At 37.9% G+C, this 16002-nt stretch overlaps 1 protein-coding gene and 1 long non-coding RNA gene across 5 annotated transcripts in view; one reads left to right on the top strand and one right to left on the bottom strand.

Annotated features, from left to right (window-relative positions):
* Positions 1–16002, top strand: part of emid1 (EMI domain containing 1) — a 383223-nt gene that overhangs the window by 364155 nt on the left and 3066 nt on the right. For 2 of the 4 annotated variants that reach the window (XM_069932905.1, XM_069932904.1), the window contains exons 13-15: positions 771–815; positions 5984–6028; positions 10616–10706. In XM_069932905.1, coding sequence (XP_069789006.1) covers positions 771–815; positions 5984–6028; positions 10616–10706 — 181 coding nt within the window. Of the gene's footprint in view, positions 1–770; positions 816–5983; positions 6029–9880; positions 9966–10615; positions 10707–16002 lie in introns of all 4 variants that reach the window. The other 2 variants (XM_069932907.1, XM_069932906.1) reach the window with 1 other exon arrangement.
* LOC138761183 (uncharacterized) lies at positions 7128–15300 on the bottom strand. The gene is made up of 3 exons (XR_011356170.1): positions 15252–15300; positions 11075–13538; positions 7128–7477 (listed from the first exon to the last, which is right to left on the bottom strand). It is a non-coding gene; the product is annotated as an uncharacterized lncRNA (long non-coding RNA).

Here is a 16002-nt window from a genome sequence, read left to right as displayed (position 1 = left end):
CTTGCCCTCAGCACCCTCTCAAATCCAGAGCCAGTCTTCAGCAGCCTGCAGTTTGATGTGAGTCTTTTGACCTCAAGTCACTGCAGCCTTTATGCTGAGCCCCTTATGCTGCTGCCGTGGTCACCATCCTCTGCTTCTTCTTCTCATTGGGAAATGTTCTCCCCATTTCTGGTGCCCTGCACCTGTCCACTACTCCCCCGGAGTCTGCACCCCTCTTGGCCACCGCTGAAACAAGCACCTCCATCTTGGGCCCAGACTTCGTGTTCGCAAGATTTTAAATAAAACACCATCAGCTCCTTTAACGGGCCATTTAAAGCCTGTATGGAGCCGTCGGCAGTGGCACTGGGTGGTGGTACACTTTGGGGGAGTGCTGTGTCTCCAATCCCCACTCTCCCCAGGTCCATACCAATGGCAATGCTGCTGTTCCTGCCCTGCTTGTTGTTCATACCATGAAGAAGGGCCCAGACCTGAAACTTGGAAATATAGTTTTACCTCCTTTAGACGCTGTGGGGACCTGCTGAGTTCCTCCAGCATTTTTGTTTCCTATATTTGTGACATTAAAAACAATTCATTTCTAATCCCATGTAATTTCATGTAAAGATATTTTGTTCATTGAAAACTTTAGTCATAAAAGTTGACTTCATTTTACCCTTTCTCGTTAATCAGCTATTAATAAGTCCAATTTATTCCACCTGCTGCTTCAAAACTTTGAGACCCTCTATTTAGTAGTGATGGCACTTTAAATGATACTGTACTTTTCACTCCATCAGGGCTTTTCTGGATTTCCTGGAGAAAGGGGTTACAGAGGAGAAACAGTAAGTTGGTTATCACAGATTTTCATCTTTTCTGCTTTTTAACTTGATGTGACATGTGTATACATCTTTACTTGCAACAAGAAGATTGGGAGATGATCGGGACAACAAACATTTGTTGGGGTTAGATTGGAAGATGCAACCAGCAAAGGATACCAACTGAAAAGCAGTTTTGTGTGTAGCAGACTGGAAGTGTACATTGAAGGAAGAGGTTGACCTGGAACGTTTTCAGGAGTAGTGTCCATGGGAGAGGCAAAATGTGACTTGGATGGGAGAAGTCACGTTTATAGCTTGGCGTTTCAGTATTTTACCCTATTCTCTTCTCATACATTTCCAACCCACCCCCGTTGTATTCTTAATGAACTACCCATTTTGATGGCAGCCTGTGTTTCTGAATGTACTAACAGCAGTACTGGACGTTTGAGGACCAATCAACATGAGGAATGTGCTCCAAGTAGATGAATGTGCAATTCGGTGAGAATATTTTATGGAAAAATTAACACCAGATGGTGAGCAGTACAGAATGAATCCGTTTACCAAGTTTAACGAAACATTTTGAGTTACTAGAGCAATAAAACCCTACAAATGCCTTTACTCATGCATGGACGGCTGAAATAAAACCTTATTTTACCACTAGAGTCAAGCTCTTAAAATAAGCAAAGTGCTTTTAAAACAAGTAAAGGTTACAGCAGGTCTTTTGAAAGAGACATTAGGAAGCACTTCTGCAAGCAGACTGCAGAAATTTTTCAATGGTCTTCCACAAATAGGAGTCAATAGCAAAAGCAATTTGAGGCTGACAGATTTTTTTATTAACCAAAAGTATTAAGAACTATTTGAGTAAGGCAAACATGCAGAGATTGGTCAGAGAAATCCAAAATAGCCCTTCTAGTTCCTACGTTCTTCTTAATCTTTCCAATTGTGGACTTTAGTAAAGTCTTGACAAGGTCCGTCCTGGTATGCTAATCCAAAATATAAAAATGCATAGGTTCCATGGTGAATTGATATTTTGCTTTTGAATTTTTTTTGCCCACAGAAGAAGAAGGGTTGTGGTGGAAGGGTGATTTATTGGCTGGAGCTTTGGTATTCCACAGGGATAGGTATTGGGTCCCCTGTTACATGTAGCATATATATGACTTCAATGGGAACACAAATATTGGTGGGGTTGTTGGCAGTGCGAAAGCCTTTCAAAAATAACAATATTTGGTAAGTATATCTTCTGGATTTGCCTGCTGCACACCACACCACAAGCATCATTTACACAAACTATACTCACTCTATTTTGCATTGGAATGCAATACCCAACAAGGGTGTCCCCTGTCTCCTCTTATTTTTCCCATTGCAATCAAACCATTATCAATTATGTTATCAAACTTCCCCTACCTTTAAATGGACTTGAAAAGAGAGTTTCATTATATGCTGATGACTTGCTGCAGTTTGTAACAGACCCCCGGAGAAGCACTTCCCTCCATTCCTATCCATTTTGAAGGACTTCAGCTCTTTTTCAGGTTGTAAATTGAATTTTCTGAAGATTAAGTGTTACCCCATCAACCGAGCAGTTCTCCAACTTAACCAATCAGTCCTACCTTTTCAGTTTATCCAATCAGGTTTCAAATACCCAGGTGTAAGCATCACTTTCTACAATCTCCTAATTTAAAAAAAAATGACTTCTCCTATCAGGTGAAATCACATTTTCAGAGATGGAGCAATTTGACCTTGTCACTAAGGGGCAGAATAAATGTAGTCAAAATGAATATTTTACCAAGATTCCTTTACTTGTTTCAAATCAAGCCCTTATTTTTTCACCTCGCTGGATAAAATAATTTCTTCCTTTATTTGGAATGGGAAATCTCCAAAGGTCTGAAAAGCATTATTGCAAAACTGAAAGGTTAGTGGAGGACTCGCTCTTCCCAATTTCCCTTTTTACTACTGGGTAGTGCACATGCATAAGTGAAATTACTGGGTGCTTTCCTGAGCTCTCCTGGTGTAAACTGGAAGAGTCATCTTGTAAATTGTCGTCTTTAGTTGCCAGGGTATATTCTTCATTGCCCACAACACCCTCTAACTACTGACAACCCAGTGGTGCTCAGTATGGTCAAAATTTGATACCAGATTAGACGACACTTAAAGTAGGCAGCGGCATCAGTTCAGGGTCCCTTAAATAACAATCACTTACGATCACTGATTTTTTTAAAAATACATGGCAAATTAAAGGTATCAAATGTCTTCACAATCTTTATGCAGACAGAGTGCTTAGAAACTTCACCTCTCTGTCACACACATGTGACTTACATGCATCACGCTCATTTTGTTTCTTTCAGATGTGACATTTTACTTCAAAGGCTTTCCCAAATTTTCCTCAGTTACCTGCCAAACAACCCTGGGAATACCTAATATTAGTTCATCCAGGAATGAGAGCGACAATTTCAAAACTTTATATCTCTCCTCTGTCAATTAAAAGTCATTTCACTTTCCAAAATAAAGAGAGAATGGGACCAAGATTTGGAAATAGATCTTGAGGTGTAACTTTGGGAAGAGGCTATTGAATTTGTTCTATAACCTCCTGCGCTCACTTGTCAGTTCAAGGTGCTGCACAGGGTTCAGACTGTTAGTACAAATGCAATAGGTGTAATGGCTCTCCTGGCCACCTAAGTCACCTGTTTTATTAGTGCCCCTAAATACAAGGGTACTGGAGCAGAGTTTTCAACACACTGTCAAAAATATTTAAAGTCAATTTGTAACCCTGCCTGTTGACTGCAATATTTGGCATCTCCAATAACTCCCTAAATTCCCTGCAGAAAGACACTAGAGGATTTACATCCCTATTGGTCAAGTGTCTAATCTTGTTACACTGGAAGTCTGATAGGGGTCCTTCTGTTACCCAATGGATTAAGGATATCAGTTTCTTTATTAAACTGGAGAACATCAAATACTGAACACATTAAGAGTGTTCACCAGGAAAAAAAAAATCCACAAATGGCAACCCTATATGCGTTTTATCTGAATTACGAGTACTTGCGTAGTAAAAGACTAACTGTGAGATGGTTGTACCAGTACAATCAGTAATATACTGATGATACTGTCAGCAAAGGTGCCAAGGTGGCCAAGGGGTGGGGTGTCCAGGCATATATCTGAGGGTGTAATGTAAATGTTTGTGTGCATGTGCGTTGGCTATTCGGTTTAAAAATAAGAGAAAAGAAGAACGACATACTTCTGTATAATGTGTACGAAGTTGTTTTTGATGCTCAATACATACATTTTTTTAAAAGTACAATAGAATATGTATCAATTACAGATATGGTTAGAAAAATGGCAGATAGAATTTAATCAGGGCAAGTGGGAGGTGTTGCACTTCAGGAGGTAAAATGTACAGGGAATGCACACAGGTAATGCCAGGGCACTTAAAAGCATTGATGTGCAGAGGAATCTGGGGGTCCAGGTCCATAGCTCATTGAAAGTGGCCATGTAAGTAGAGCAAGTAGATAGGGTGTTAAAGAAGGCGACTGGCATGCTTGCCTTCATTGTGCGAGGCGTCGACTGTGAGAGTAAGAAAGTCCTGTTGCAACTATAAAAAAAAACTTTGGTTTGACAGCATTAGGAGTATTGTGTGTCCCATTAAAGGAAGGGTGTGGAGACTTTGGAAAGGGTTCAGAAGAGTTTTATCAGAATGTTGCCTGAATTAGAGTGTATGAGCAATGTGGAGAGGTTGGAGAAAGTTAAGTTGTTTTCTGTGGCGTGTTGGAGGCTGAGGTGGAAAACTAATAAACTGACGTTTATTAAATTTATCAGATGTAGATAGGGTAGACAGTCAGAATCTTTTCTCCAGGGTCAAACTGTTACATATGAGAGAACATGTATTTAAAGTGAGGGTGGATAAGGAAGTTAAAAGGAGATGTGTGGGGCAAATCTTTTACACAGAGAGTGGTAGGTTCCTAGAATGAATAATCAGGGAGAATGGTGGAAGCAGATATCATAGTAGCATGTGAGAAGTGTCTAATTAGACACAAGGATGTGCAGAGAATAGAGGGATATGTATCAAGAGCAAGCAGAAGATTTTTAATTTAAATTGGGCATCATGTTCAGTGCAAACATCATGGACCAAAGAGCCTGTTCCTGTGCTCTACTGTTCTATTTTGTGTTCAAGCCATTTGAGAGCCAAGTATATTTTCTACTCATTACCAATGTAGCAGTTTAGAAATAGACTTCCTCCTCGCCTTTAAGCTTTAAACCTAACATCAAAGATATGCACTGGCCTCGGCATGCAGACAGGCCGTAAAAGCAGCCCACATATGCAGATGCTGTGCATTGTGTATTGATATAGTTTGAACATATGTTGATCAGGTTATAGCTTAGCAATAGCATTTATCGTCTTCAGGAAGATTCTATACAACAGGAATGTCTCGTCAATGCTGCAACAGCTGTGATACATACTGTTCCATTTGTGGCGAGTTCATACGCTTAAGGCTCAAAGCAGCAGCATGGCTGCACTTATTAAGAAAGCCAATGAGTTCCACTTCAGTTGTAAAATTAATGACCAAGACACACCCTGGACTCCTCACATTTATTGTGCAACATGTGCAGTCAACCTGAGATCTTGGTTCAGCATCATTATGCGCTTAAACATGTTAAATTCAATAATAATTTAATGTTCCTCCAACTCCCTAGGGATACAGCAAATCTGAAATTATCAGCTTGAAGTTGTCTATCATAATCCCCTTTTTTTTTCAGGAAGCAAACCGTTTTTTAAAAAAAATTGTTGTCCAGTATTATTGCTATGTGCCTGATTACATGACGCCATATCGCAGAATCACTGAATTCTCCAATGCCAGAGGTCGGTGGATATTGAAGGCAATTTTAGCACTTTGCCCCATACCCAAATAAAGAGGGCAAAGGACCATTTGCAATGCCGCCCAGAAAGCTGGCAACCCAGCATAAACCAGACAATCCACCTGAAAGACTCTGGTCTACATGATTCCACAGCACATGAGGTGGACCACTAAGCTACTGCACAAGTATGCCAGGAGGAAGAAAGTCCCTTTAATTTGTAAAACATCAGCATATATTCTGAATTTTGTAAATACCAAATGTATATTTTTGCATCCACGCTTGCTGGGTGTACTAATGCTTTCACGTGGCTATTAAACATTTACACTTTAAATTGTTTTATTTTATAGGGGGAACCAGGGAAAAAAGGAGAACCTGGAGATAAAGGGCAGCCGGTAAGATACAAATCCATTCTGGGAAAAAAAAGTTTGTTTGAACTTCCACATAACTGGGGGAAAAAAACTTTACATAGATAATAATGGCCATGTTCCACCAAGAATCAGAACTTATATTTTATATTTCAAACAACTTTTCCCCCATTATATTTATATTGCTTTCCTAAGATCTCCCATTGAACATTTCTTGAAAACAAAAAGTACTCAGTACTTGCACATCAGTAATAACGATATGATTTAGTTCAATTATACGTAGTTTTAGTGGAGTGAAACCTGATGTTGTCCATAATACCGTCACTGAGAGTCCAGAGCAACCAAATTTTAACTCTTATCAACAATTTTGTATTTTCAAAAATTAAGAAAAAGCATTGGAACAACCCAGGATTGCTGCTTGAGAAGTAATACTAATGTGTAAAAGCCCTGCCATGACTTTTGCTTCTTTCTTGCAAAGAGAATGTGTTTAGAGACATTACAGCCATGATTACTTCAAGTTGCCAACAAAGTACTCAGATCATTAAGCTGTCATGCTTTCAGGTAACTAGCTGTCCCAAAATGAAATACATGTATTTAGCCAGAGCTGAATACTTTATTGTATAAATTAACTCTTTGCCAGCAAAGCACATTTAAAGAAAATTGTTGCTCAATTTATAAATAGCGTTAAAAGTAAGATGGTCTACAGTGCTTTTGTCCAGAAAAATTGTTTCAACTTCAATTGATTTTGCGCGATGTCAATTTCATGATTCCAATGAATGGATGAGCTGCCTTGTTGGCTTACAGATTTTATTTTAGTTCTAGTTTGGTTTATCAAGAAAATAACAATTTTGTAGATTGATTTATTTCATAAAACAAAAAAATGTACTATAAATTTGTTCCATTTGCAACAGGAAAAAATAATTTTTCATATTTGCCCATAAGTCATATAACATTTAGTAAAAATATGACAACTTTCAAGCTGGAGTGAATTGTTACATTTAATCAGAATCTTTTTTTAAAAAAAATCACTAATAAAATATTTGCCAAAAGTACAAATTACTGAAAAATATCAAGGTTATTTTACAAAGATCATCGTGCTTTTAACATAATTTCATTACTCCACCAAATAAGTCTTTGCTTTTGAAAATAGCTTACAAAAGAGATACTTTCCTGCTACCATTATAGAATGCATGAGTGATTGAGTCAATTGACAAATGTGAGTTCACCAAGTTTTACTAACATCCGTGTATCTCTACCAGTATTGTTCTGGCAAGATGACAAATATGAAAAGCTATCAAATTTTGTATGTTCAGGAATATAAATTGTCTTCCTTTTTGTAAAATAAAATGACCAATACCTTTGTAGATAAGGTTGTAATTCTGCAGTATTATGCTTAGAAATGCATTAGCTTGCTGTGATTTTGTACTCTGAGCAGTTTATCTGTTTTGCTTTCCTAAGATCTCCCATTGAACATTCCTTGAAAACAAAAAGAAAGAAAATTACCCAAGACAAACTAGTGCAGAGGCTAGAAAAAAAAATGTAAAAAGATACAAACTCCTGGAAATAGTCAGCAAGTCATATTTCTGTGAAGGGCAAAATAGAATTAGATTTCAATTTCCTAAACATTCATCAGGCTATCTGATAGAAAGTTGCAGTTGCTCCTTCTGCCAATAGGAAGTATATAACAATGTAATGACCTGACTGGCTCTCTAATTATTCTGAACAATCATGTATGTTTTGCCCAGCTCCCCTCTATGAGAGTATATTTGAAAATGGAAACTTGTACATGAGGATTACACTACAGACCTTTGTAATCACTGGGTCACTTTACGAGATTTTCTAGCCCCTAACTCAAACCACCTCTAGGTTAGTATCAGCTCCAGATTTATTAATTATTACTTTTAGGTGGGTTTCAAAGTGAACCAACTAAGATTTCTATGACATGAACCGATTGGGTAATCATTGCCTTCCTAAAGCTTACCATGACATGGAAACATCAGAGTGCTTGTGAATTAGACAATTTCTAGTTGCAGAGTATTTTCCATGGGTCACAGTGGTCCATCAATGAATTGAACCTTTGAAATCTATCATATCTATGCCTTTTTTTTTGTAATTCTGTTTGCCCTCCATTTCTGATGCTCCAGAAAAAAAACAACGCAAATTTGTCAAACCTTTCCTTATAGCCAATGCTATAATCGGGCAGCATTCTGATGCACCCTCTCCAAACTCCTTTCTGTAATGCAGCCACCAAAACTGCACACAATACCCCTAACTGAAGTTTTATACAACTGAAACATGACTTCCTGAGTTTTATACTCAATGACCTGATCATTGAAGACAAACATGCCATATCCTTTTGACTGTGTTGTCATTTTGAAGGAACTTTAGGCTTTGTCCCAAGATTGCCCTGCACATCAATGCTCCTAAACTCCTCCCATTAAATGTATACATTTTTGTGCTTTTGACCTCCCATAATACTGCAGCTCACTCTGATCCAGGTTGGGCTCCACCTAGACAAATGCTCAGCTGTATCTTTTGACAATCTCCAACACTATCCACAGCATACAATGTTAAATTGCATCTTGACTTCTGTTGTCCAGATTTATTTATTCAATAGTACTCCTGTGACATGACAACCCCCCTGCAGATGAAACCGTGAATTAACAAGATTTTCATTAACTTCAGTATTTTGGTTTTGTTGACCTATTGACTTGTTCATCAAATAATTCTATATATTCTCAAATACAGCATTTGGCAGGACCAATTTGATCCAGTTAGAATGTAATGAATTTCCCAATTCGATAAATTATTGTATATTATCTGTTTTCTTTTGGGGCTTGGTGCTGAGGATATAACTGCGTTTCCCTTCATTGAATTCACTTGAAAACAATTCTGTAATCCCTTCATTTGAAATTCAAACCACTTTATTTTGTTCTGTGAAAGAAACTGCCATGATCACACTCAATCCTTGTGTTCTCTCGGTGGTGCTTATGTGAAGTTTTTGCAAGTTATTTTCAAACTCAAAATCTATTTCCGTGTTATGGATACAAAAGTTATTTCTATTTGCTTATTAATTTGTTCAATATATTTTGCCTGTTTATTCAAACGCTTTTAATTGACTACACTTGATTCATAAAAATATCATGTGAATAAAGATGTGATCATGGAAATTGTTTTGGGGTGGTTTTCTGTCTGAAGCTGTACAGAAGTTTAAATCATCAAATTTTGTCAGAGGATTCCAAAGACATTATAAATATGTCAAATGCTTCAGTCATTTACCTGTTCCTCATGCAGCAGGAAGGGGATACAGCTGTGGAAATGTCATTAAAACTGTCCTCCATAGATGTTGTCTTGTTGCATGACTTACCTCATTACGAATGTTGCCTGACTCTAATAATTTGCATCTGGCTGCTTCATTAAATAGAGAAACATCAGCATGCTGTTGTGTCATTGTTCTCACGTTCTGCCATGTAGAACATTTCAAGTAATGATATGCAATTGTTTAAGATATAGGTTGCATCTTAACTAAAAAAAAATCACCACTGCTTGAAGAAAAATGAAAATGTGAACATAATGTTTGCAGTCTGCCTAGTGAATAATCTGTTCGATTTGATAAGGAAAATGTACTGAGCTAGCTTGTTTGGTAGCATTCTTGAAATGACTGAGCTCTCGGTGAATGCACTGTTATGACTACCTAAAAGTAATATCTAAATGTTTGCAGTTTAGAGATTGAAATGGAACCTGCATGCTCCTACTTCTGATTTTGGTCAGTCATATGGAATGCTGAAATGAAGGCCAATCCCTACCAAAATGAAAGGAGGATATGACAGCAAGCCATTTGCTGGCATTTCCCTTGATGGCTGTATCTGTCTTCCACAGGGGGAAGGTATACACCAAATCCGGGAAGCTTTGAAGATTTTAGCAGAGAGGGTATTAATCTTGGAGACTATGATTGGTATTCATGGTGAGTAAAGGGAATAGAATGACGTTTGCACTGAGGCTTGTGGCCAAGCACAACAGAGCACACAACAGAACATTAAAGATCAAGTGTTTCATTTTCTAGCTTAATTGGAACATTATCCCCAATTTGAATAGGGTAAATCACATCAGATATAAAGAGGGAAATAAAGTAAAGAACTGTTAGTACTGTATCATGAAGCCTACATTTTTGTTGTGTGTTCGAGTGTGATGTTCATTTCTCAGTACAAACCAGTGCTGTAATGCTGCCATGTACATGTGTGTATGGGAATAACCAAATACCCAGACATCACAACACTGGGAACCAGGAATGCCTGAGATTTATTCCAAAATAATCTCTTACACTTTGTTTCAATAGAAACAATATAATTCTGAAATCAACAATAAAAGCCTGGGAAAAGAAAAATTGACATATTTATTAGCTGGTCACGTGTAAATTTGTCTTTTTCCAAAAGTTTTAATTTAAAAAAGTCATCTTTCTTTCTCCTTTGTTTAATCAAGTATATTTACCATAGTGAATTAAATTAATACTGAAACTGGTAAGAAAATGGCTGACCTGGTTCTTGAGTCCTCATCAAAACTAATTTTTAATTGGGGAACAAAACATTTTCTGTTGCTGTTTTCGATCTCCACCAGGCTGTTAGTTGGCAGATGTTCCAAGATCTTCAAGCTGAATTAGAAGTTCTGGCTAGAAGGGTAACCTTACTGGAAGCCATCGTGTGGCCAGGTAACCAAGTGGTCAAACATTAAAGTTGCAGTATTCATATCTACAAATATCCTGTATTTTGTGCTCAGAACAATCCTACAGAGGTTTTGATGGGAGTGATAAAGAAATATACTTCATTACCTTCATTTTACAGGTCTGGAATCTTATATTTCTCTGAGGACATTCAAATGAGATGAAAACAAAGTATTGTAAACACAAGATCTTTGAACTAAGTGTAACTTTAATGAAGCTTACAATGACATTCAAATTCAAAACCACTGACTTAAGGGAGGAGGAAGCATATCCCAGGGAGACTTGCGCAGAAACATTTGAGTGGAAAAGACCCAAGCAATTTCCATGAAAATTGAATTATAATGGTCAGTCCTTACCAGAGGAAGCCTCTGCATCAACGTCTGAATGAATTCCAAGTTAGCCATGATGTTGAGCACTTCATCCATCACCTTCACTTGCATGTCTGTTTCTTTTTTGCCTGGAGCCTTCACCTAATTCCAAATCCAACTGGACTCCTTTTCCTGGACCTTTACAGTCACTGGGTCTTTTTGCTGCCTATTACTTGTGTGACATTGACTCATAATTCTTCCACTGCACCTTCTCACTCTAATTACCTTGTTCTGAATCTGTGGAAATCTTGTTACTAAGGACCAACCCCAACACCGTCAACAAATCTTCGAATAAAGGCTATGCCATTGGTGTTTGGCCAATTGTTCTGCTCTTGTAAGAGGCTGAACACCAGCATTTTCATAATGGACCACCACCAAACTACTAAACAGCTTCTTCATTTCCTCAAACATTTTCCTATCCCAGCCAGAAGTCCTATAATCCTCTAACCAGGCACAGTCTGCTTCCACCCAAGATTTAATGGCCTGGTGGGCATATTGTTTCACTTCATAGAAGCTATGTCCTCCTGCCTTGATTCTGTTCTTACTCCTCAGTTTAGTTTCTTTCCACTTGTATCCCTGACTGGCTCAATATGGACCTCCAATCCCTCTACACTTCCAGCCTGAATCACGATGACTTGACTGCCCTTGCTTTTTTTTTCTGGAACAAATGCCCAATCAGTCCCCCGCCACTCACATCCTCTTTATGAATGAATCGTGCTCAGATTGAACAAACAACAACTCCCTGGACTCTACTCACTTCCTCCAAACAAAAGATGCAATTCTGAGAAACTATCTCCTTGTTATGACTCTTTGTCAGGTATATGGAACAGTCCATGTCTGAGGCCTATTTCTGCCCTTTCCCTCACCTTGCTTACCAATGCAACAGTGACAATAAAATTAAAGCTCCTTGATGTTGTACAGAGACTCAATGTTTCATCCCTTTTGCTGCTAACCTCCTCCCTGTTCTTATTTCCACCTGCATCATCTCTGACTGCAGCTGACACAGCAGTTTCCATTCCATTTCCTGCCTTTTTTCCGACTGTACCCACTATTCTTCCAGCAGAGCAAGAATAAGATTCTCCTCCTCTTCATCCATGCCACCAGGTCTACATTCAACAGAAATCCATAATTTCTGCCATATTTTTCCCTTTTTCTTTCACCATTCCCTCTGTGATTTCCCTGGCTCATTCTTCCATCTTCTCTGAAAGGCACTCACCTCCTCACAATGCCATCCCATGTAATACAGTACCTGCCCTTTTACCTCTTCCTGCCATCCAGGAACCCAAACAATCTTTTCCGGTTACTCATTTTGATGTTCACAATAATGTGACCTCCTGTCCATCGGAGAACACAAACAGTGATTGGACACTACTTCACAGAACATCTCTATTCAGTCTGTAAAGATGAGCCTGAGGTTCCACTGTTAAATTCTCCACCCACTCATACTTTGACCTCTCCCTCAATTATACAAAGTCTAATGTAATCCAAAGTAACAGCATCTCATCTTCCAACAAGACATGTTCAGCTCTCAGGACTCTATAATGAAGTCCATGAATTTCTAATAACCAGCCTTTCCTGTTTGATAATCAGAATCATAAATTGTTGAATTAACTATGACTTTCCTGCACTTCCTTTGCCTTCCCTACTGGGCATTTCCAGGATTTTCCTTTATTTCAGATTTCCTGCAGCTTTGCTTTAAGAAAATGTTGGAACGATCCGCTCCCCACTAAAGCATTAAAACCTAATCCGTCCCCTTCATGGAGAGCTGCTACTTGCTAAACAAGCCACTCTCCTATCATTTGCCTGCTAAACCAGAAAAATGGTCAGGGTTTTTTAAAGACTACCAAAAGGAAGTGTGGGTAAAGGAGCAAGAAACAAGAAACTGGAAAACAAAAAGTGAGAAACAAATGAGGGGTAGGGATAATAGGTTGCGGTGCTGCTGAGAAAACTGATCACGGTTAGCACCATATCATTGGTACCAAGCAGCAATCACGTCTACATTTCAGGGTACCCCTGAATGACTCTTACCTGTTCACACATACCTCTTTTTTTAAAGATGGCTGCTACTCTTTTATTTCATAAAAGTTACACCTTGAAATAATGTCCAGGTACAACCTTATTTACAAAGATTGTAAGTTATGACCATCTGATACAATTTCCATTGTAAAGTAATTAATGGTTGCTCCAATTTCGAGATAACCATTCAAAAACAACAAAATAAAACTCCTTCCATATCTTCCAATACATTACTTTATAGTAAATACAGAAGTCTGCGGACATAGTGATTGAAGTAAAAACCTCCAGCATTGTGTTTTTACACATTATGTTCTAATGTACTTTGAGAACTTGCCTCTAAGTTCTTCAACCCACAACATTGGGATGTCTTCATCTGCTCTCTCATTCTGTACATCAAAATTGACTTCCATTCCAACCCAAAGTATTATTTTTTAAACTAAAAATGATAAAGACATTAGTTTGTACATTCTACCCAAGACAACAATACTTCATGAGCATTCTCTGCAAATTATGAAAACATATTGCATTAATTGTTTTTTAAAAAGTGCCTATTTCTAACAAATAAGATTTTTTATTATTAGCATTTCACACCAATTTAACATCTTGTTGGAAATTAATATTAATTTAAAATGAAACAAATGGAATAATAAATAATAAGAGATGGTTGCCCCTGTATTAAATATTAAACTAAGATCCCTTTGTCTCTTGGTTATGACTGTGATATCTATTTAAAGCAGGTAAAACATTATCTTTCAAATATCTTTTCCTTGAAGCTCAGTCAACGAATATACAAATAGCAGAGAAATTTGACATTGATATTTGGGCATAATTATAATGAATTATGCTTACCAAAATAATTTATAATGCTATTTAATTTTTGATGACTTCTTAGGAAAAGTTCTATGATTATTACAACCCACCTTTTTACGAGTCAAGAATTGTGCTTTCCCTACTCAAACTCTGTACAAAGGAATGATAATGGAAACTGCAACTTTTAATGCACATAAAGAAAATAATGTATACAATCCTTTGCATTTCTTGTAAACAAAGTATTAACATGTTATTGTGATGTTTAATTGGTCAAGTTTCAAATTTAATGTAATTAGTCCTATACCATGATGTCACTGGAGTAATTGGAATTTAATGATTTTCTTCACATAACATAGATTATATCAAGTAATTTCAGTGTAACATTAGGAAAAAATATAGCTGGGTAGCCAAAGGCACATTCGGATTCATTAATAAATCATTGGAATGATTTTCAAGATTCCTTAAATGTCATGTAATAATACAGAACAAGTAATATTACACGATATTGCCATCTGCGTGCCATAAGGCAGACAAAGCATCACCATTAGTGTCACCAGCAAGAAAGAAAGAGAAGCAAAACAGAGTCACTTCAACGGTCACTGTCTATTTGTGGATTCATCTCCAGCACTCCCGCAACCTCTGCAGCCACACAGACTCCTGTTTGAACCATCGGCAACCCGAACTCCAGATCCAAACCTCCAGCACGATCAGGAAGCCTTCAGTTCCTGAGGCCCTTCCGGAGCCCTTTTGCCTCAGCACCCTCTCGAATCCCAATTCTAATACCTGGTTCCCATGAGCCAGTCTCCAGCTGCCCTGAGTCCCTCACTGGTCCGCTGCCATGGTCACCATCCTGTAGGGTCCTACAGCTGCTGAGCCCCTCACTTGCCTGCTGTTCTGATCACTGTCCTGAATGATCATCTCCTCTGCTTCTCCTTCTCAACGGGGAGGGGGGAGTTCTCCCCATTTCTGATGCCCTACACTCATCTGCGGTTTCTCCAGAGTCTGCAACCCCTTGTGGCCATTGCTGAACACAGGCGCTGACGTCTTTGGCACAGACCCTACGGTTCCTTTAAAGCATATACAGAGCCGTCGGCATTACAACTGGGTGGTTTAACTCTTTAGAGCAATACTGCGTCTCCGCTCCCCACTCTCATGGGTCTGCACCTGTGGCAGCACTACCGTCACAGCACCTCTGGAAGTGCCGGCATTTTTCGACAACCTTTCCTTAATATTTGTATATAAATATAACTATTTTTAACAAAAATAAGCCAACAAAAACATTTGCTTCAAATAGTGGGTGCATTTAAAGTTATTCATTTTGTTTCTTTAATACTATTACCTTTTGAGAACCTTGCTCACAGAAATGTTGCAAAATTTTCAAATCCCTTTGCCTAAATATCATAAAACAGAAAATTAATTATAAAATATTTTAAGCATTCTTTTCATTTCATGGCAAAGTCTGGTACTCATTGTGATAGATGCGTTCAGTTGAAATGCAAGATTCTGTGAAATGGTTTGATAAAACCAATGCAGTTTTCTATATTAACCGCAATAACATAATCTAGCAATTCAATAGCACCCATTTGCCAGAATGTCAGTCTAATTCAGTAATTAACTGAAGATCGTCTTAAATAACTGACTGATATGACTTTGAGCATTTTAATTCTTTGTTGTATTCTCATAAAAAAGTGACTTTTCCTATTTACATTTCAGTGTAGGTTTTTGACTGCTTCTAATTTTCTTTGTATTAAAAGGTTAATATTATTTATAATCTATTAATAATATTACTTATGATTATCTTTATACAGTAAAGTCTCCATTTTTTTAAGCACATACCGTATATGATAGGTGCTGGTTTAACAAAAATGTTGAGTAACTCAACGTTGTCCCCAAAATTCCCTCAGCACTGCCCTCTGTTGGTCCGCTTATTTCCCCAGAAGTGCTGCTCATTGGAGCAACCACATTTTAAACCAAAATGAAAGAACAGTTGAACTAAGGTGACAAGTACTGGAAATCTGAAATGAAACTTGAGAATTCTGGGAACACACTTAAAGCCTATCACAATCTGAACAAGGAAAGGGTTCCTCTTT

The sequence above is a fragment of the Narcine bancroftii genome, chromosome 4, assembly GCF_036971445.1.
Source record: "Narcine bancroftii isolate sNarBan1 chromosome 4, sNarBan1.hap1, whole genome shotgun sequence".
Taxonomy (NCBI): Eukaryota; Metazoa; Chordata; class Chondrichthyes; order Torpediniformes; family Narcinidae; genus Narcine; species Narcine bancroftii.
This window is presented reverse-complemented; position numbering and strand designations above follow the sequence as displayed.